Genomic DNA, 23,305 nt, shown 5'->3' on the forward strand with positions numbered 1-23,305 from the left:
ACACACTTATACAAATAAATATTTATATAAAAGGCATTTAGTAAAGTTTATAATAGGAAATAAATAATGTCTTTGTAATATGACACTTAATAGTAATAATCCTTCACTTCCCAAAGAAATATAGAAAGTGTTTAATAAATCCTTTCAATTAAACTGAGGGCCCTAGTTTCAAACGTGTCAGAAAAGTGCTTATAGCACGCTGAGGGCAATTAGTGTTTTAATTACCCTCATTCTTAATAAAGGCCAAACCACGGGGTTTTAATTAGGGTTTGCATAGATTAAAGCTTTCATTAGTAGCATCTGATGACCCCTATTGCGTAATTCGATTGTTCTTTGCAGGTCGGCACAACCATTAGCAGCTGGACGTGGGAGCGCGGGCAGAGAACTGCGTAAAAGCTTTAAAAATGTGGGCCTGCAAAATTTGGATCCACATCTGAGAAGCCGTTTCTCTGGTTATGTGTAAAAACTTGCTTGCTGAGTGCGAGAGACCAACACACTCCCAGTTGGAGCGCACTGGTGTAAAGCATCTTGGATGCCAGTATAAATCAAACTGCCTGCGGATCGGGGCTGGCTGTGGAGAAAGTGCAGAATAAACAGGGAATTTTCCCAAGACTCCCACAGCACTGCAGTCATCATCAATCAAACATACATAGCTACATATAACAGAAAGGTCTGCAGTGAAGCTACAGTACATGCTTGTTGTGGCACATTTATGCAGTCCAAAGAGCTTCAGTGGTGATACACACAAAGCCAACAACATGATGAAGACTGATTTGAGTTCAGCTCATTATTCCAAAGCATGGGGTCTCTGATAATGAGACCAAACGCACAGTTTGGTTGTTTAGGTTCCAAGACTCGTCTTTGTAGTCTCACACACAACGAAAACAGAAACACATCCATCAAATATCTAAAGCAAAGCAAAAGTGCACGAGGGCAGATCAATAGCATGTGTGGATATGAAAAGAGACAGTTGCTTGTTGCTCTCATACATTAGTTGACACGTACACAGTCAGCATCCACAGAAAGAAACAAACATTCCCTACCCCCACTATCACATGAGACTAAACCCATACAACTCTTTTCATGTGATACACTCATAGCTAACACACAAAATCTTCTATTTTTGCTTTACTGACCTACAATCTAGAGCGAAAATAATTCCAGTTGCTAATATTTCCTGTTTGACTTTTTCAGACTGGGAAAAACCGCACACATACCATCTCAAATTAACAGCAAAAATGTAGATAAGAAGCTTACATTTGGAAGGGAAATATTTTCATGAATGTTTTAGATTCACAACCTCAATAATGATCCCTTCACTGTAGGGTTTCTATCCAGGAAATGTTGGTATTTACTATAACGATTCACAAGTAGAGGTCAATTGTAAGGCGCTCATTAGTGCTATTGTTTTTCATCCGTGTAAACTTTTCATTCCTGCAGTGCAGAGATTGAATGCTTATGCAAATCAGTTTTTTTTGTTGCATTAATAACATTTTTGTTTTTATTCTGCAAACTTTGCATTTCTGCAATTCACAGATATACAGAGAATACTTATGCAAACCAGTTCTATTTCTGCCAAGAATATTTTCAAAAATAAGACAATGGTACATTACAATACTTTGAAGGTTTCGTATTTAAATATATATTTAATATACATGCTTTTCTAGTATTGAGTCGGAAGAGGTGTGCTATTACTTACGTAATCAAGTACAGTCTTTTTTGGTGGACTGATTTGAACAACTTTAGTTAAAATAATTCTGTTTTGACAAAAATGTAAATGTAAACCTTAGGTTTCAGCATTTAAAACAGTTTTAAAGAAAATGGAAATGTTAAAATTATAAATAATTTTTTTTTTCATATAAAGACCAATTCACACTGAAACGATAGACGCAGACCAACAGCGAAAGTCACCAGAACAGCAAAGATCAGAACAAGCACTTCCAACTTCCAAGACCAACAAACGCAGATTCATCATGGTCAATCAGATTCCGACGGGGGTAACACACTGATCTGATAAAACCTGATAAAGCGTCTGTCACCGTCCGTTGGTGCAGTGTGAACTGGCCCTATAATAGGTCTCAACAAAAATGCCAGACAAGCTGATTGAAAATGCAAATTCACTCTCTGACAGTAGGTGGCGCTTACAGAAAAGCTAAAATACAGCAGTTACTGTGGTTACACAAAGCATCACTGGCTTATTAACACCACATTATTATGCATTACACAGAAGTAAGGTGAAAAGAAAATGCCATGGATACAGTTATTTGTTTTCAGAGATACGTTCATATAAAGCCACTCACCCACACACAAATAAAAACACCCTAGCAATGGTCTAGAAACTAGAGAGCACCGAGAACACCTTAGCAACTGCACAGCAACACCCACAACATCCTTGCATCATTGCTGAGCGTTCAAAGGAAATGACCACTCTCATATCTATCAGAAAATGAAGTCACTTATTCTCTCTGAGGTTTCTTTTTGAAAACCATACTTTAACAAACAGGTTGAAGAGACTCTCCTTGGGGCTGACACTTTTAACTTGATTAATCCACTGTCCGCTTTAGTCATTCTTACCCTGCTAACTGGGACAAGATCATTAGCTCAAGGACAAGGACACTGTGTGCTGGTCAGCCTTCCCCCATCAGCCATGAGCTTGCATACATAAAGAGCAATAAAGCATGAAACACAGGATTCACAAAAACACTGAACTTCTTCACCCTCAATGAATAAGATGACTCCTAATTGTTCTATTCAATGCACAGCTTGAATAGCTAGTCACAACTACACTATGTCTATGTGAGTGTGCGTACATCAATAGTGCACCATTTAAGGGAATTTAGCAAATCTAATTGTCCATGTAAGCATTTTTATAATGCATGTGGAAATGGATAACATGCTAGCTGAGACCGAATACAGTGCCGGGGAAGGGGCATGACAGCATGGTCAAACCAGCAGGCATATAAAGTACCTTAATGAACCTCCAATTTGGGCAGAATAAGTCACATGCTTCTCAGCTTTAGAGTCTGCAAAAGCTAATGTAGCAACAATATTTTCATGAAGACAGTTAACCCACATATATAAGGGAACATAGTAATGACTAATTGCCATATTTGGCTGTATAATTAATGAAAACTATAGTCTATAATGAGCCTAAAGCTTTTAGTGGTTCATCAGTGATCATTTGGATAAGACAAGTGATAAGAACCAATGGATTTCTTGTCCTTTGAAGGAGAATTTAAATGTTGAATTGGGCACAAAAGGCCTGCAGTGCCAAAGCTCATTCACCAGACCAGCTGACTCATAAACAATGACCTGATTTAGATTTAGAGAAAGCCTCCAGTGAAACAAATTACTTCTTGATGAGATTCAGAAAACAGCACAATCGCCAGTGTAATGTTACTTTTATACAAAAATTCAATAAACAAGAAGCAGTTCATATTTTGTAACTTCCACTTTAAGCACAATGTCGCCAGTTACTTTGTTTTTGCTCAGCCAACGCAAATCCAAACAAAGTACCACCAAGTAACACAAATGCTGAGTCCCAATTCTCATACTATCCGTCCTAAATAGTATGCGAAACTAGAATTAGTACGTCCCAAATCGTAGCATGTTGAAATGAGTATTCCAAAGATACCCGGATGGTCTACTATTTCCGGTTAGAATTCGAAGTGCAGATCAATGCACACTCTAACGGCTAATATTGCCCACAACCCATTGCGTGCGGGAGGGAGGAGCTTTGCGGTGATGATGGTGATGTAAACCTGGCAGTCGGATGCAGCAACGGAGATGCGCCCTCAGTTTTTAAGTGTAAGAATTCAAATGTTTAACCCTAATTAAAGTTATATTTTATTGTCTCGTAATATTAATGGGTTTATGTTGTGCCAAAAAAGTACCGTGTTTATCTTGTAGGGTCCGATGAAGATACCGAGCGCCTCATTGCAGGCTACAAAACAATAAATAAAAAGGCTCTAGTACAGTGTCATGCAAGTGTCTTTTTTTATGTATTTCTTTTGATGTTTCTGTCTGACTTATTTGTAGTAATACTGTGGCTGTACATATGTTAACTTTATCAGTCCAACCAAAGAAACATGGTGACTAACTTACACTTTTACTATAGTAAAAGCATGGTTCATTTTCATCGGGGTATTTTTAAGTATTATACATAAGTATAAGATTAAGTATAAAATACGTTAAACAATAGTTACACTATAAACTTTAAATATTTTAACTCAGAAAATAAGTAGCGCTAGCTTTCGTTACACACATTTGCACATGAACATCAGAACCAGCCGCCTCACAAACGACCTGCGTTTGGTTGATCTACGACGACGCCCTGCTTCACTCCTCTATTTGGTAAACACATTGTAAATGTATTGTGGAAAAAAAGATGGGAATAGTAAATAAAATTATATTGGATATATAAGAATGAATGAAATGTAAAATGTTTTGTTAACAGTCGCGGTGTGCGTAACTAGGCAACCACGTTCAAGTTCACGTTGCATGACGTCATCGAAGTATGTCCCAGAACGTGCATACTTTTTTGCTACACACTCAAAAGTATCTACTTTTTCATCACAAAAAAAGTACATACTTTTAGGTCGTAGTATAAGTAGGAGAATTGGGACTCAGCCACAGTTCCTGAATGAATTGTCATTTATGAACAAATTGGCTGAATGAATGATTCAATGACTCATAAAGAGCATATCTGCATCTAAAAATCACATACTCTCTGAGTAGGTACTTTTTTTGAATAAGTACGTACCTCGTCCTTGTCATGTGACCTATCAACGTCATTTGCGTTGCTTCACTGCCATTCACAACTCCGCTCCCATGGCCTCATGGGATAGTAAACTGTCCATTCGATGCACACTTCAAAATCTCACCAGAAGTAGTGGGTCATCTGCATACCTACTGTTTTATGAATACTATGAATACTCTTTTCACATATTGTATAGTATGCGAATTTTGAATGCAGCCTGTCACCTGTTTAGTTCCTGAACTACTCTGCTTTTCTTTAACTATAGGCCTAAGTGTTGAAAGAATGAATTGGGGTGCTGCGATATACCAGTATTGGCGTAAACTAATATTTAAAATGAATAGTTCACATATGATAATATCACATGCAGATACAGATATTTTGACTAATTAAACATGAAGGTAATTACACCATTGCGACAGTATATGGTTTAACTGTGTTCTTCAAGCCATCTCGGGTATTTTTGTAAGGTTAATGTATTAATAATGCAATGGCAATCAACATAGCTTTTATCACAGTGTAGAATACTATAAAATAAAATAATTTCTGCCACATTCTGTGATAAGAAGCCAAATCAGTTCACAGAAGGAAGTTATTTCAAACAGGCTGCCATTAAGTAATTTTTCCTTTTGTATGAAATGGTGTGATTCTTCAGAAAAAAAGAAAAGAAAAGAAAGAAAATAAGACTTATTTCATTCCTAAATTAATCAGCATTTTTGAACAGACTGGTTGAATGATTAACTTGAATGATTAACTCACTCAAAAGACAGTCAGTTGTCACCTACAGACTGTTGAATAACAATAATTATTATTCAAGTGAACTACATTTACAATGATACTGGTTACTGAGCATCTCATATGAGATTGTGTGTAATAAGCTTTCTGAAATGTTCTGCAGTGAGGAATGGAGTTCATTACAGAGATCATTGTTAAGATGCAGGTGCAGGTTTCAGATGAATAAAGCCACTTCATCTTTGTCAGTAGGTCAGTGAATGCTGCATTCACTGAGGAGAGAAACCCAGTGGAATTGGGAAATGGTCAGTGCCGGCCAAGTAAAGAAAATTAACGAGGAAAACAATAGAAAATTGCCAACCAGCAACTTCTTCTATGAGTTATGAATGCCAAGCAATTCAATATAATGAATTTACTACTCAAATGCAGAATGAGGTCGATACAAAACTTAATTTCACATACATACTAAGCGAGAAAAAAATCTTTGTTGTTAAATAAAATAACACTGTTTAAATGCTTCTGCAATCCATATATTGTATCTGCTCCTCTGGTGAAGTTATCAATCCCAGATGGAGAAGATCATTATCTCAGCAAGATCGATAAGACATTGATCGGTTGAAGTCCTTCGTCTTTGTCTTCAGAGCCTCTTTCTGTCTTTCAACAGTGTGGATTCATCATCACACGGTGAGTGTGATCATATCAACACTAGTTAGGGATTTCCCATGGCACTGGACTTTCCCTTTTTATTAAATTAAACATTAAGTCACTAGTACAGAGTAAGTGGTTTTTTAGCTAACACTCTTATTCTTTCTTCCCATTTATTATTATTATTATTAATAAATCTGCCAAGTTGCGTGCTTTTAAAACGTTTATTTTGTGTTCTTACCCTTTAAGTCGAACATCATATTTTTGGTCTTGAAAGAGAAGTTGCACAATCATTTCCTTGGTAAATCAAAAACATCCCACAGTGCATAAGAATCTGATATAAGCCGAGCAATAAATGTCAGAAAGTGAATGAATTTCCATTTAGGGAATGTTCCCAGGAACTTTGAACCTCAAAACCTCAAATAAAATGGAAGAAAACATTTTACACAACTAAAATCCCATTACAATGGACCTCTGTCTTCATTAACTGGCTAAAGATACAGCATGTTTACTAGCACAGGAATAGAGAACATTTCACTGACTGTTTGCGACTGACAACTTTGGTGACACAAAAGCAATTGTTGGTGATGCAAAAAAAGTTTTTAACGGTTTAACGGAGTAACAACTTGTGGGAATGCAGACAGTTATTCGCCACATTATACCACAGCCAATTATAAATGGCTTCCAGAAACCAACAGTACAGACATGGTGACTTCCAGCTATTTAATCGCTGTCAGTGAGAACAGTTACCCGTGATTTAGTGTAGGTCAGTTTGTTTCCTATAAACATTGACGGTCGAGCTGACCTGACCTGACCTAAAGAGTAAGGTTGGCATTAGTGCTGAATTGTTATGTGAAGGGAGAAACACATATGGACAGTTTGACCACAAACACTGTGTTCGGCATGTCAACACAAAATAATCAAAAGTCCACAAGATCTCCTACAGGGCAAATATCTTCTCCCCTCCTTCTCACCTCTTCCCAAACGTCTCACAAACTCAAGAACGTACAGTTCAAACAGTACACTCCCCCACACTTAAGCTCTGAAGTTCATGTCTTGGCTGATTCTGGAAGCAGGAAAAAAGCTAAAGAGAGAGAAATACCACAACTAACAAAAACATATGTTCTAAGAACATTTCGTTAACATTCCCATTAAATTAAGAAAACGTTATTTGTGAATATTCCCTGAATGGTCAATATCATTATTTTTTATATATGTTTTTTCAATGTTAATGGAATATTCCATTTGATCATTTTACAATCATTCGCGGAACGTTACTTTTTAATATTTTCTAAACATTCTAAAACAAGTAGTAACATTTAAAAATGTTAGATGAACATCCAACTAAAACCTTTTAGAAAAAAAAAAAAGTTCCCTGAAAGATGAATAATGTTTTTGTGCTAATGTTTTGAGAACATTAAAGACCAAAAATATTTGAATGAACATTCAATTTAATGTTACTGGAAGAATGTGTGTTCTTAACTTTGAAAGAACCTTGCCAGAACGTTAGCCAAAGTCCTGAGAACGTTCCCTGTTAGCTGGGACATAATTATGAATAAATATGACTTCAAACATGGAAGGATTTCAGCATATTTTTATGATAGATTCCCCAATCTAAGTTGAAATGGTGGGGGTTGGGATAGGTGGACAGCTCTTTGTTTCTAGACGGGTGTCTGGCGTTCCCACTTAACACCAGTTCCTGTCAGAGCAAACACGGAAAGCAGCAGCCTTCTGCAGATGGAGCACAGCTTGGACTAGCGTTTGTCTAATGAGTGATCACTCACAGGCCTGTCAAACATGCCATCTGGAGGAGGACCTATGGTGTGCCGTGAAATATGGAGTTTGTTGACGCTCCGTGTTGAATCAGTCCCTTAGTGCATATGTTTGGTGATGACAGCCATAAACATAATTGCAGACAGAAGATGACAGTGATTAGAAAATACAGGGGAATTTAGTCTTGGTATGCATTATGGTATGGTGATGTACAATTACTCTATTAGGAGGAAGCATTCCTTTAAGTAACATTACATTTTTGAAGCATTTGTGCCACAATAAACACATTAACTCAAATCATGTGCTTCTCAGGAGACAAAGAGCTCACAGAAAGACTTTTCATTATACAGACTTACTGTATGATGAAAGATGTTCTAAATAGGAAAAAGCTCCCGGAATCTCCAGTGTACACAATATAAAGGATAAAAATGTTTTTAATCCACGGATATAATTTTCCTCTTGAACATATATATACACATATATCCATATGCCGCTTTTCCACTGCATGGTACGGCTGGGTAAGGCTCACTTTTGGGGGGTTTTCCACTGTGTACAGTACCTAGTACCTGCTACTTTTATTTAGTACCACTTCAGTTGACGTTCCAAGCGAGCCGTTCTGATACTAAAATGTGACGTATAAACACTGCAGATCACTGATTGGTCAGAGAGAATCGTCACAACCAGCGCCATTGGATTTGCGACACGAGACACCAAACCCGCTAAATTTAGATAGTCAGCAACAGCCACCGCAGTATCATCATGATTTGTTCGCACAATTTGAAAAAAGAAATGGCTGTATCGTGGTCAGTGGACGAGGCGCAACTGTAATGATCAGTCTATAAGCTGTACTAAGAAGCTGTACTAAACTGCAGTGGAAAAGCAAACCGAGCCAAAGTAAAGCGAGTCGAGTCGAGCCGAGTCATCCCACGCAGTGGAAAAGTGCCTATAATATACAGCATAACTTCCCCTTGCTTTTCCCCTGACAAAATATTTCAGAGAATCATAAATGAACAGAATTAAATGTATTTTGAGCTCCTTCAGTGAACACATGATTAAAGTGAAAACATTGATGCGCAAATTCAGAAATTACAGGCGCAATAAGTGGCCACTTGAGAGCTCCAATCTCCAGAAAGCATTGTTATAGATGGATGGTGTGCAGATGATTATTATGGAGAGTTATAAAAACCATCTGTTATAAAGCACCATCAGTTTAACTTGAAAAACTGTGTTTGTCGCATCTACAAATTGCAGTAAGCACAAGATAGCCGATATTCATTTCCATCTTTGAGATGCTTTCTTTACCAAAGCAACTTAAACGGCATAAATAAAAGTCAAACCACAGATCTTCATCAACATTTTGCTTATTTGGCATTTGAGGGTGGGCTTTCGTGGGGTGAACGGAGCAGTTGATGCATCTCTGTCAGCGGGACCTTTAACTTTGAGCACCGCGTATGTGTGTTGCTGGTATGTGTGTGGAATCTTAATGCACTGAATTTTTATGCAAATCAGTTCCCCACAAAGACCGGCTCCCAGCCATGACAGAGAGAAATAATAGATTCTGCTTCGGTATAAGACAATCACCTCCCTGCTGCTGACAGTGTCACAATGGCTTTGTGCACCAACAGCTCTCCGCCAGCCAAACAACGCTGTCAACAAGATGATTTCACTGCATTTCCACTCACTTCATTTTTGCGAAGCATTTCTTTTTTAATGAAGCTATCTGCTGGATATGCTGCGAGAAAAGTGTACTGTGTGGATAAGGCTGGAAAATGACTTGCATGTGCATGGACTGGATTCATGTTGTATTGACTGATGAATTTACAAAGCAATTAATATGTATGGCCAAATCTCATCTATACTGGTAACATGCCAGAGGTATCGATTATGATTATCAAAGTGGTGAAGAGAAAACACATTCCTAAGCACAAAGAGAGCATGTACATAATGCAGAATACACAAACTAAATTTGCATTTGGAGGCACGGTTAAAAGTAATAGTTAAAAGGAACAAGAAAATCTCAAGAATCATTATTTGCATTTTTCCTATACAATTTGGCAATATCTGTCAAACTCAAAAAATGATAAAAAAACATCATAAAAGAACCATAAATATACATCGTAAGAGTCTTTTGAAGTCGTATGTCACGTGTGTGAAGAACAAGTTCTTATTCACGTAAAAATTTTCTTTGACACCAAATACCTTTGTGTTTGAATATACAGAGAGTGAAATCTAAGCGTTGTAGAAAACTGGAAATATTTTCAGTGAATTATACGATAAATTTCAGTCTTTTCTTTACACAGAGATATGGAATGATTTCAGAAGACGTGTCATTTAATTCACAAGTTCTATGGACGGCATTTATGGTACTTTGTGTGATACACTATGAGTGTGTGTGTGTGTGTGTGTGTGTGTGTGCGCGCTTGTACATAGGGTTTATGAGGACACAAATGTGTATAATGGCATGGGAATCACAACGTAAACATGGTTTATGAGTTTAGAACCGAATGAGGGGGAGTAAATAATGACAGGATTTTCATTTCGTTGAACTATCCCTTTAAGAACACACAGACTGTCTATGTTAATAAGCAAAAGCACCTACCATGAGTTCTTTGATGTAGTTCAGGATTCAGGTCAAACGATAATGCGTCTATGCTCTTCTTTCCGTCTGTTACTGTTGAAAAGAAACACAACCAGAGGTCATGGCACATATTTAAAGGCACCAAACAAACAGCTAAGAGAATCCATATCCACAAAAGCCCAACAAAACATGCAAGACAGAGAAAAAGCAGCACTCCTCCACACTGAAGACTCAGAGGAGCGCTTGGCACAGGGCAAGTTGTAAGTACGAATCTTGGAGTGCGACGAGATTGAGGATTCATTATTGATGGCATTCCCTGTGGTGCACTACTCTGAAACAGCATGTGCGTGAATTTTTCACTTTGCAGCTTCAGTAAAGAAATGAACTGGGACAGAATGAGCATTACACTAGCTTTAATCAAACTAAACCCACTACTGAAGCAGGTGAAATATTAATGGCTGTTGTAACTTATCAGATCAGTTGCTTGGTTAATTGCTCTTTATTGTTCGACGCCAAACTGATTGCATTTTGCCTGTTATGCTCGGTGCTACTAATCTTGATTAGTGTCTGAGGTCATGAATAATTTATTAGAAACAGCATTCCTTGGTAATTACCTGTAGCTGATTCTCACTGTTGGAGACGATCACCAACCGTGTGCAGCTAACAGGCCTAAATGCTTTAACTTCCTGCTATTCATTTTGTTTTGCACACAAGTGTCTCCCAGTTGCAATAAGCTACTAGCCAATTATAATAGTGATGTTCCTGGCATAGCCACAAAAGCATTATACATAGTAGCACTGAAAGCTTTGCAAAAAGTCTAGCAGATTTCTCCTAAATAAGGATAGATGAATGTAGGGAGAAAGATGACATAAAAGAGACATCATAAAATCCAGGATGTTCATGTTTTATCTGATTTCAAGAAGGCAAGTGTTTTGTAGACAAATTCTGTGTGGTTTCCACTATGACCTGGTAGACCAGTATTCCCTTGTTCTCCAACCACCACTAACAGCCTCCCTCAAAAAAAAAAAAGTTAGTTCATACAAACATTGTTGCGGTAAGGGCATCCATTACTGTTCAGTTTCTATAGACACACAGAAGGAGAAAGTAAAGCCGTAAAACAATGCAACAGCCACAGTGTTTCACATTAATTACCAGGGCTGTGGCCACAGCTCAAAGGAGGACACCCTCATGGTGAAAGGTAGAAAACACATTGACGTAAGATTTCTTTTCAGTCTGTTTGCATTTCAGAAAGGCTCAGTTTACAGTGAATGAATGCAGTGAACTCCATTACTAGCATGCATTTGGAAAACGTAGCGGGCACCAGTTACACATTATTTACACATTTGCATAATTTATCAACATTTTTGTGAGAGCATTTCATGAGATGTTTGTAAACCTGTTTTCAGAGAAACGGTAGTTACTGTCATATGAATAATAATAATATAAAAATGTATTATTATTATTACTATTTGTTTAGCTTTTTAAAACACCAGTGTAAATGTAATGTAGACTGAGCCTATAACAACTAAACAGAGGTTTAACCTTTTTCAAAGTTCAAGTCCAAGTCAATTCACCAACTTTTTTCTTTGATCAATTTGCAAACTAAACATGGGGTGGAGCTCTTCATTTTGAACTCTTATAGTGCACCAGATAAATGAATTTAACTATAAAATACTCACAATCCTGAAACGAGATTGCACTTACAAAGATTGCACAGCAAAAAAAGTGCACTTAATACCATTCAAAGTTTTGGGGTCAGTGATATTTAAAAAATAAAACAAAAATTAGTTAGGGTGAATTAAAAATAAAAGAAACAATTGAAATTGAATTGAAATTGAAATTGAACAATAATTCACAATATTACTGTTTTACTATACCAAATAAATGTAGCCTTTGTGAGCATAAGAGACTTTTAAATACATAAAAAAAAATCTTACCGACCCCACTCCCTTGAATGAATCAGTAACTCATCACTCTCAATCAACTTTTATATTGGTATACATTTGAATATTCTGCAATAAACTTCTAATATATCATCTTTTATACTTCTATGCAATGAATTATACTTAATATTTCTATATTCTCTTGTTGTTGCTTCTTCGATTACGTCATTCTCAATGCTTCATGAGACGAGTAGTTAGTGTTTCCTCTTTAAAATATCTTGCACCTTTGTCTTTTTTTTTTTAAACAGTCTGAGAAATAATCTAAAATCTGGTTGCCTTGGTCTAGATATCTTGTTTTTAATCTATGGAAAAAATAAATTAAAAAAATACCTCAAAAACTATGCATCTACTCTAGAGGCTTCCTTTATACAAACCTCTTTTACTCCCAAATCAGTGGCATTTAATATCGACCAGAATACATTGATTGGTCATTGCCTGGTAAATTGATTTGTTTCTTCTGACCTTAAAGTCTGAGGGGACCGTTGGCTCTTTGACTGTGTTCTCTACACTTGGAAACATTGTTTCCTCCATCTAGAATTAACAAGGGGTTTAAACAATAGATCTCAAAGGGCATCTGCATTATGGTTATCTACCTCCAAGCTAAAGGTCCCTGTTCAGTCTGAAGAACATTTGAACAATGCAGGATGACGTAAAGTTCAATGCTAATAGAAGATCATAGAGGGATGGGCAATAAAGCATATGCTCGTTATTTGTCATTATACACTCCCTACCTCTTCTCCTCTCAGTTTATGATCATACTACATTATTCACATACACGATGAGTGACACATCCTACAGGACATCCATCCCTCTGGAAGGATGTGATGTCCAGGCTCATCAACTGTCCAGTCTTTGGAGGCATATGCCGCTTTTTCTCAAGTTCATCCTCTAATTGTCAGGCTTCTGGGTGGATGAAGTAGGAGGCAAACTCGCAGATGAAGTAATCCAAGGTTTTAATTCACAATCTCACAAAAACAAGGAACAGGGAGCATGTGCTCAGGCAAAGATCGCCTAACATAAAACATTGACCGACAAGTGAAGACTGAAACACTCAGGGCTTAAATACAGGGGAGAACAGATCAGGGAAACAAGACACAGCTGACAAGACTAACGAGGAACCAGGTGATACAAATGAACTAATGAGGGTAACCATGGAAACCAAGGAGTGGCGGGAAAACAGAACAAAGGAAGACATGTGACCAGTGACAAAAACACTCAGACAGAACAGAATCGTGACATAACTCCCCCCTCCCGGTAGGCGCGTCCTCGCGCCGTAGAAAGACCAAAGGGGTGGGAGGGTGGGCGCCCTGGAGGCTGACGGGGAAGACAAGGCAAGGGAGACAAGGCAGGAAGCCTCCAGGGCGGAGCAGACTGTAGGTGTGGCCACGGTGGAGCAGACCCTTCGGGCGGCCACGGCGGTGAGGACCCTTCGGGCGGCCACGGCGGAGAAGACCCTTCGGGCGGCCACGGCGGAGAAGACCCTTCGGGCGGCCACGGCGGAGAAGACCCTTCGGGCGGCCACGGCGGAGAAGACCCTTCGGGCGGCCACGGCGGAGAAGACCCTTCGGGCGGCCACGGCGGAGAAGACCCTTCGGGCGGCCACGGCGGAGAAGACCCTTCGGGCGGCCACGGCGGAGAAGACCCTTCGGGCGGCCACGGCGGAGAAGACCCTTCGGGCGGCCACGGCGGAGAAGACCCTTCGGGCGGCCACGGCGGAGAAGACCCTTCGGGCGGCCACGGCGGAGAAGACCCTTCGGGCGGCCACGGCGGAGAAGACCCTTCGGGTGGCCACGGCGGAGAAGACCCTTCGGGTGGCCATGGTGGAGAAGACCCTTCGGGTGGCCACGGCGGAGAAGACCCTTCGGGTGGCCACGGCGGAGAAGACCCTTCGGGTGGCCACGGCGGAGAAGACCCTTCGGGTGGCCACGGCGGAGAAGACCCTTCGGGTGGCCATGGTGGAGAAGACCCTTCGGGTGGCCATGGCGGAGAAGACCCTTCGGGTGGCCATGGCGGAGAAGACCCTTCAGGTGGCCACGGCGGTGAAGACCCTTCAGGTGGCCATGGTGGTGAAGACCCTTCAGGTGGCCATGGTGGTGAGGACCCCTCAGGTGGCCATGGCCCCTCGAGTGGCCAGGACGGAGCCCTATGGCCCCCCCCCAAAAAATACTTGGGAAAAGTCCCGGGTACCAGAGAGGGCTCGGTGCAGGGCAGCGACGAGGGCTCGGTGCTGGGCAGATCCAGCGACGAGGGCTCGGTGCTGGGCAGATCCAGCGACGAGGGCTCGGTGCTGGGCAGATCCAGTGACGAGGGCTCGGTGCTGGGCAGATCCAGCGACGAGGGCTTTGTGCTGGGCAGATCCAGCGGTGAGGGCCTTGTGCTGGGCAGATCCAGCGGTGAGGGCTTTGTGCTGGGCAGATCCAGCGGTGAGGGCTTTGTGCTGGGCAGATCCAGCGGTGAGGGCTTTGTGCTGGGCAGATCCAGCGACGAAGAGAGCTCTGAGCTGGACAGGACCAGCGGCGAAGAAGGCTCTGAGCTGGGCGGGACCAGCGGCGAAGAGGGCTCTGAGCTGGGCGGGACCAGCGGCGAAGAGGGCTCTGAGCTGGGCGGGACCAGCGGCGAAGAGGGCTCTGAGCTGGGCGGGACCAGCGGCGAAGAGGGCTCTGAGCTGGGCGGGACCAGCGGCGAAGAGGGCTCTGAGCTGGGCGGGACCAGCGGCGAAGAGGGCTCTGAGCTGGGCGGAACCAGCGGCGAAGAGGGCTCTGAGCTGGGCGGTACCAGCGGCGAAGAGGGCTCTGAGCTGGGCGGAACCAGCGGCGAAGAGGGCTCTGAGCTGGGCGGAACCAGCGGCGAAGAGGGCTTTAAGCTGGACAGGACCAGCAGCGAAGAGGGCCTTAAGCTGGGCGGAACCAGCGGCGAAGAGGGCTCTGAGCTGGACAGGACCAGCGATGAAGAGGGCTCTGCGCTGGACGGAACCAGCGGTGAAGGCTTTGAGCTGGACGGAACCAGCGGCGAAGGGAGCTTCAGGGTCGACGGAACAAAAGAAAACAAAAGCTCTGCGGGCATGACGCTGTCTGTCACAGGCGCAGCGGGCATAACGCTCACAGTCTCAGGGGCGGCGGGCATGCAGAAATTAAACCTGTTTGTTGACTTTGTGGTCAGTGTCTCTCCATCTAAATGTTACAGTGTCAAACATTTGCCATAAACTTGACTAATGTTTCTTAGAAGCACTCATTGCACATATAACCAAACTTAAAAACACTTGGGGAGTCAATGACAAAACTGTTGAGTGTAAAGTGCGTATTGGATATTAGAAAGCCGAAAGGTTAAAAAAACATAGTTTAACAAATACATATGCGATTCCTGATTTTTTGCATTGCCTGAGGCTGAGACTAAGGTTAGTGGGGTCTTTTTAGGTTTAGCTCCAGTAACATTGAGAGATTTACTTTAAAAACAATGACACACCACAGATATAATGTTTCAATATTTCATCAAGTGTATTCCAATATTTCATCAAACGATGGGCATTCACAGATGTCTGGACCGAGCTTCAAACACTCTGAATTGTACTAATAAAAACCAATCAGGTATCAACTCAAAACTCTGGAAGGATGTGATGTCCAGGCTCATCAACTGTCCAGTCTTTGGAGGCATATGCCGCTTTTTCTCAAGTTCATCCTCTAATTGTCAGGCTTCTGGGTGGATGAAGTAGGAGGCAAACTCGCAGATGAAGTAATCCAAGGTTTTAATTCACAATCTCACAAAAACAAGGAACAGGGAGCATGTGCTCAGGCAAAGATCGCCTAACATAAAACATTGACCGACAAGTGAAGACTGAAACACTCAGGGCTTAAATACAGGGGAGAACAGATCAGGGAAACAAGACACAGCTGACAAGACTAACGAGGAACCAGGTGATACAAATGAACTAATGAGGGTAACCATGGAAACCAAGGAGTGGCGGGAAAACAGAACAAAGGAAGACATGTGACCAGTGACAAAAACACTCAGACAGAACAGAATCGTGACACTAATAGAGATGTGTCCAGCTCAACAAAACCATTATTTACAAACACTGAGTTCTTATGTCTGTTATTATTGGTCTATTAATTGGCTATTACGTTCAGTTTGAACTGTAATTATATTCAATGAATCTTCAGCATGAAAAGTGTGACATGATCCTTCAGAAATCATTCTAATATGCTGATTTGCTGCTCAAGAAACATTTCTTATTATTATCAATGTTGAAAACAGTTGTGCTGCTTAATTTTTTGTTGTTGTTGGAAAACATGAACATATAAATGTCTTTACCGTTAATTTTGATTAATTTAATGCATCCTTGCTGAATAAAAGTATTAGTTTATAAATTTTAAAAAAAAAAAAAATCTGATCCCAAACTTTCTGATCCTAAATCTGAAACAGAAATTAAACCTGTTTGTTGACTTTGTGGTCAGTGTCTCTCCATCTAAATGTTACAGTGTCAAACATTTGCCATAAACTTGACTAATGTTTCTTAGAAGCACTCATTGCACATATAACCAAACTTAAAAACACTTGGGGAGTCAATGACAAAACTGTTGAGTGTAAAGTGCGTATTGGATATTAGAAAGCCGAAAGGTTAAAAAAACATAGTTTAACAAATACATATGCGATTCCTGATTTTTTGCATTGCCTGAGGCTGAGACTAAGGTTAGTGGGGTCTTTTTAGGTTTAGCTCCAGTAACATTGAGAGATTTACTTTAAAAACAATGACACACCACAGATATAATGTTTCAATATTTCATCAAGTGTATTCCAATATTTCATCAAACGATGGGCATTCACAGATGTCTGGACCGAGCTTCAAACACTCTGAATTGTACTAATAAAAACCAATCAGGTATCAACTCAAAACAGATTTAACCCACTTCTTTGCTTCAGACAACTGATCAGTACATTTGATTGAGATGTTGCAGTATTTCCCTCATCCAGGTGTCCTCTGACCTGGCGACAGGTGTCTGACAGGGGCAATCGCGATCCCTTGAGAAAAGGGAGGCTGTCAAAGTGTCGAGAGAGTCATATGGTACAACTCCTGGCACAACACTCAGTGCTGTGATAATGACCAGCTCTGTACACACTTTCTTAGTGTTTTCTCTACGCAGTCTGTTCTTGTCTTTCATTAAAACTTCTCTCGCCCTTCCCAGGCCCCAAGGCCAAGCAGACCTCAGTCTCTGGGGAGAGACGAGGTTCAGGGCATCAAAACAAGCCTTTGAAGCCAATGACTAAAAGGGGGGAGACCTGTAGGAACGGGCCAAAAGGGCTTAAAGGTGTGGGGGAGTCGGGTTCTCCAATTAGGCACAAGAAAGGTTGTTAACATGCAAGCTAAGAGGTCTGTGAACCTCTGTTTTCACTCAGAAAGGGTTATGCAAACAGCATTCAGACAGGATAAATGATCTGATCATGTCAATAAAGAGTTAGTGATTGATGACATTTTTTTCATTTAAGTCAATTTGATCTTGAATCAGTGTAAAATAACCATAAAGACACTGCACTGTTACAAATTGAGCTGTATACCCCTTTCTAGGGGTGTTGAAATTAATTGTTGCATCGATGCATCGCAAAGCGGACGTGGACGATTCTGCATTGATGCAGTAATCGATAATAGCAATAATTGATTATTGCCTATTTACGTTTCTCTGACGTCATTCGTTAGCCTGGGTGCCAACCCGAACCCCGCCCACAACATTTTTTGGTTAGGAAGTTCGGTCTGGACTCGATCCGTTGAGGAGTAATTATGCTCGGCTCCCAAAAGGCCGAGCCAATCAAATTGCCAGGGCGGGCTTTAATCGATGATGGACAGATGATCTGCGGTTACGTAATCACCTACGTCACCAAAGAGCGCTTGATTTGAATTAGTTTACAACAAAGACGACTGCAGCTGGAGAATTGAGACTTCACGAGTTCACACTTACAAATAAGTCAGATAGAATAAATGCGTATATGAGATTTCACGAGTTCACACAAATAAGTCAGATAGAATAAATGCGTATATGACGTGCTGTCCGAGGAGAGGGCTGTGGGCTCGGTAGCCATACTCCCCCCGTATTCCTGGTTGTGAGAGAACAAGACAAGAGTGAGGATTCGGGGTGGTGGAGGGATGCTGAAAAACTGTCAAGGAGTGTTAGGAAAGTTGACAGAGTGAATATGCTTCCTCATGCTGATATAGGGTAACGTTAGACATGGTATTGTTTGATGACAAGTTGATATTGGATTGATTATTTGTATGTGCTCCTCCCGAACTTTGTTTATGAAACATCATGTGTAGATTCCGCCATCGCGTCTGTTATAGAAGATATCAACAGCGCATTCATTTTAAAAGAGGAACAGAGAGCCGCGACATTTTGTTGGTTGAAAATATGAATGAAGAACATGCGTCATTTACTCCGTTGCTCTGATTGGTTGTAGGTCTATCCAATTGAGTGCAGAGGTTTTTTTTTTCCTGGTTCGGTTGAGACACGCCCCATAATAAAATCTCTATGGAGCAGTATCAGACTCACATTCTGACTAGAATATGAGTATGACGAAGTCAGGCTAGTCATTCGTCACATACGCACTTTTCGGCAAGCGTAAAATGGCGGAGGGAGGCGAAACACAAAAGCGAGTAATGCAAAAAATGCACCCACCGTTTAAAAATTTGCAGCATGTTAGCTCGAGTGTGTGCATGCGCGTGAGAGTGTGTGTGTGCGTACAAGCGTGTGCATGAGAGTATGTGTGTGTGCGAGGCTGCATGCGTGTGTATGCGAGTGTGTGTGTGCGCGAGTCAAGTGCGAGTGTGTGCGTGCGAGTGTGTGTGAGCATTATTGTAACTTAAGTACACTTGACAGTTTCATGCGCTTTTACTAGTGTTTGTTCTAAATGGTACTGTCGTCTGCTGTGTTCAGACTTAAGTTGTATTTGATGTTTGCAACAGTACATTCAGGAAGTGTACTACCAAAAAGGGAGTTCATATATCTGACTGCTTGTATTCATTGACAAAAATGTAGGCATGTGCAGTAATATTGAAAAGTGAGGATGCAACGCATCGTGATGCATTATGATATCGAACCGAATCGTGAGACCAGTGACGATTCACACCCCTACCAATTTCCTGCATCAATTGTAATAAAATGAATATCATAACTGGAGTTCTGGATAAACATGATCAAATATAGGGTTTAAATCGAAAAACAAAACCACTGCACAAATCTTGGATGTAAACAAATAAATATCGATACAGTATCGCCAAACATATCGCGATATTACACCCCTATTTTTTACGATGAGTTTATGTTAAGATTGTGAAGTTCACAGTAAACGTGCATGACATTCTTGAATGATTTGTTCACCGGTCTGTTACTGTAGGGACATCGATATTACATTTTCACACCCCTAAACATGATTGATTGCTTTACGTCGGTCAGACGGCCTCTTGGTCGGTCCTTGGCCAATGAAAACTCTGATTATGCGAGACTAGTCATCAACAACACAGCACAACCAAGAAACAATCCAATATCAATTACTTAAGGATTACCTATGACCTTTTATCATCAAATAAGCTCCTGCCTCACCTTTGGTTAGCGATATAATTAATCTATTCATTTAATCCTGAACTGCTGCCTGTTCTTAAGCAAACAAATATTTTAATCACATTCGCCACATTTATTCAGCTCTGCATCGGACAAGCTTCTTAAGTATGTGCATACATCTGTTGTCAATTTCAGGTCTTTGTTTAAAGATGTGCCAAACATTATTGGGAATGTTGCATCTACTGTCCCTTTATTCCACCTTCTTTCATTATAAATGAAAATAATACATGTTAATAGTCAAAAGCAGCATTATGTGACTTTGGTGAGAAGATGTAGTCCAGTGTTAACCCTTCTCTTGTTTTATCCTAACAAGGTGTACATTGTTTATTTTGTTGTGCTGAAAAAACCTGTCGTAAAAATTCAAAGCACAATCTGTTGGACGGGAAGCACTTGGTTCCCTGAGTCTTTCTTAATTAAAACCAGAGGAAAAACTATTAGTTCCTTACACAAATACAGGACTTTCCTCTAGCCAGTTCATATTCCCAGAGCAATTGGTCTGAAAAATGAGCAGATTTTGCTGTTTGGTCTCAGGAACAGCGGGGGATTTGGAGCACTGTCCAAGCTGCATGCTGTGTCAACACCAAACATTCTCTGCTGTCAGTGTAATCCCATTCACCATGGGAAAACAGCACGGCAGTTCACGACAACAGAATGAGAGTGGGATATGACCGAAAAGGGGCAACAAGATACCAACTTAAATCATGGGTTGACGGTTCCCTTTGTAACTTGACTTAAAAGGGACTCATTTTAGTTAAATCAATCAATTTAATAGCTACAAGTGAATTTAGGCATCAAACAGTCTAATCTACAGAATGAAAAATGGACATTCATGTTGAGATTTGCAAAAGATCACATTAAACATGGTTAAACATTTAACACGGCAACTTATAAGGTGGAACTACATATAGTGTTACTTGGTGTGTCTTTATCTTACAACAATGGTTAGAAACAATTACATTATTCAAAACGTATCACACAATCTTTCAGAAATCATTCTGATATGCTTGTTTGGTGCTCAAGAAACATTTCTTATTATTATCAATATTAAAAGCAGTTGTGCTGCTTAATATTTTTGAAGAAACCATGACCATTTTTTAAGGATTCTTTGATGAATAGAAAGTTCAAAAGAAGAGCATTTATTTTGTAACAATGTAAAAGACTTGCATCCACAGTACTGTCACCTTTGATCAACTAAATGCATCTTTTCGGATTATCTTTAAAAAAAAAACCTTACAGACCTGAAAAGTTTGAATAGTAGAGTATTTCTGTACAGTATCTATTTTTTCACCTCAACATACACCAAAAATGACAAAAACACCAGACCGAAATCCCCTCTCCGCCCACATCCTCCTCTCAAGACACCTAATCAGTGGATTTCACGTGTATGAATATGAGATTTTGATACATGCAAATAAAACCGCAGAATCTGTCAGACAGAGATTTGGAAGAGAAGCTGGATGTTATAATTGATCTAGACTGAGATTTGACACAGCTGGAGGCTTGAATGGTAATGCTGCACTGCGCCGATTTCACGGGCACGACCGGAGGAGCAAAGAGAGCAGAAGCCGTGCTGGGATATAAGCACATCAACCCTTAGAACAGGATCATTTGCCTCATCAGGCAGAAGCTCAACAGCGGGACCTCCTCGTAAACAGGCACATTTTATTTAACCCCTACACCTCTGTGTGGTTTTCTAAAGCTATGGCTGCATCCAAAAGCTGAAAAAAACTTTTTATAATAAATCTGGTGTTTCAAAATTCAAGACATTAATTCCACCTATTTAACTTCTCTAATTTCACAGAAAATGACATACTTTGCCGTTCAAAGCAAAGCCTTTGATACGAGATGATGAACTAAGGGCTAAATGGGATTCACTGGGGCTCCTTAAACATCAATAAAACTTGTATTTTTCCTATAATATGTTCATAAAATGTTTCTGCTTTGCAAGTTCCCAAAATCCCATTACCCTCAGGATGCAAAGAACATGACATCCCAGGGTACAGATATCCTGCTTTTTACAGGATCTCAGGAGGAGGCTATCCGGGAGGAGTAGGTGGCAAAACGACCAGACATTTTTCCACAGTAAGGTCTCGTAAAAAAAATCTCTCAGTGCTTTTAGAAACATTTCTCCCCCCTGGCCATGGGAGCACAAGCGCAGAGACGTCAGGAGGGATCACACTCAACACAAACACAAATACTCTCAGAAAATCAGATCTTCAGGCCCAAATGCAAATCCCAGACATAAACACTCTGAGAGATTTTACAATTCTCAAAATGTGTTCAGTCTTATTCGCCTGGATAAACACTGCAAAAACAGTCCATAACTTGAAAGACCCCAGGCGGAATAAAGGGACATTTCAGAAATAAAGACAGTGTGTGCACATCTGAGGAATATGAGAGGTCAACGCAGTCATTTCTGCTCTGGGATGTAAAACCCGAGGTTAACTGGTCACTACGCAACACTCTCTCAGAGAAAAAGCACTTCAGCTCACCAGCTGTGGGAACGGCAGTGAGAAAGATTACATCACAATGATTTATGGCACATAAGGAAGAGCCAGAGAAACTATGGAACATGAGATCATTTGGAGGGCATCCAATAAGAGGTCTCAATAGGAACACAAGTCAATTGGTTTCCACCACAAGAGATGATGGATCAGCAGCGGGACAACAAATGAACGTGCTGAGAAAGTTAAGAGAACACATCTCAAGACTCACACCCGTACTGTATCACAACACACATTACTCTTTGCTTTTAAGGAAATGGCATCCGTAATTCCAAAATATCAGTTTCTGTGTTTGGACGGGTATCAAATTAATTAATCAAACTTTATATAGATGAAACAGGTCAAAAAAGTTGAAACAGGATTCCAGAATTGTACCTTGAAACCAACAGGACATATTACATAGTCAATTCATTAGTTTTGTCTGCATTTAATATGCAAAGGATCACATGGATTTTCTTTAAAGCTGGTTTTCTACTGTAGTGTAATTCTGGGTGTTACGCTACTGCAGTTGTTCATTAGGAAAATGCTGTTTACAACTGATCTTGTAGGCTGATGCTTGTTCCATATGTCTTCAATTGCCTCTGAAAGCCTCTAGCCAATTCTCGAAATTCAGTTTCTGCCCTCCAAAAGCTTAAATAGGGCCACACAGATTATCTGACTCATTTTGACTCAGTCCAAATATCTTTTTGGACTGCGTCCTCCTGCTGACTGACGCTTCTCATTGAGCTCAATGATCTGCATGGTGGGAAAAAGAAAGGAACAAATCTTTCTTG

General features: G+C 40.5%; 1 protein-coding gene across 1 annotated transcript in view; it reads right to left on the reverse strand.

Annotated features, from left to right (window-relative positions):
* The window catches only part of tspan18b (tetraspanin 18b), a 46,469-nt gene that overhangs the window by 10,790 nt on the left and 12,374 nt on the right, over positions 1-23,305 (reverse strand). Inside the window, exon 2 of the mRNA XM_081373120.1 lies at positions 10,506-10,577. Within this exon, the coding sequence (XP_081229246.1) occupies positions 10,506-10,508 (3 nt within the window). The 5' untranslated portion in view covers positions 10,509-10,577. The remainder of the gene's footprint in view (positions 1-10,505; positions 10,578-23,305) is intronic.

This window comes from Scardinius erythrophthalmus (assembly GCF_964197995.2).
Source record: "Scardinius erythrophthalmus genome assembly, chromosome: 8".
NCBI lineage: Eukaryota > Metazoa > Chordata > Actinopteri > Cypriniformes > Leuciscidae > Scardinius > Scardinius erythrophthalmus.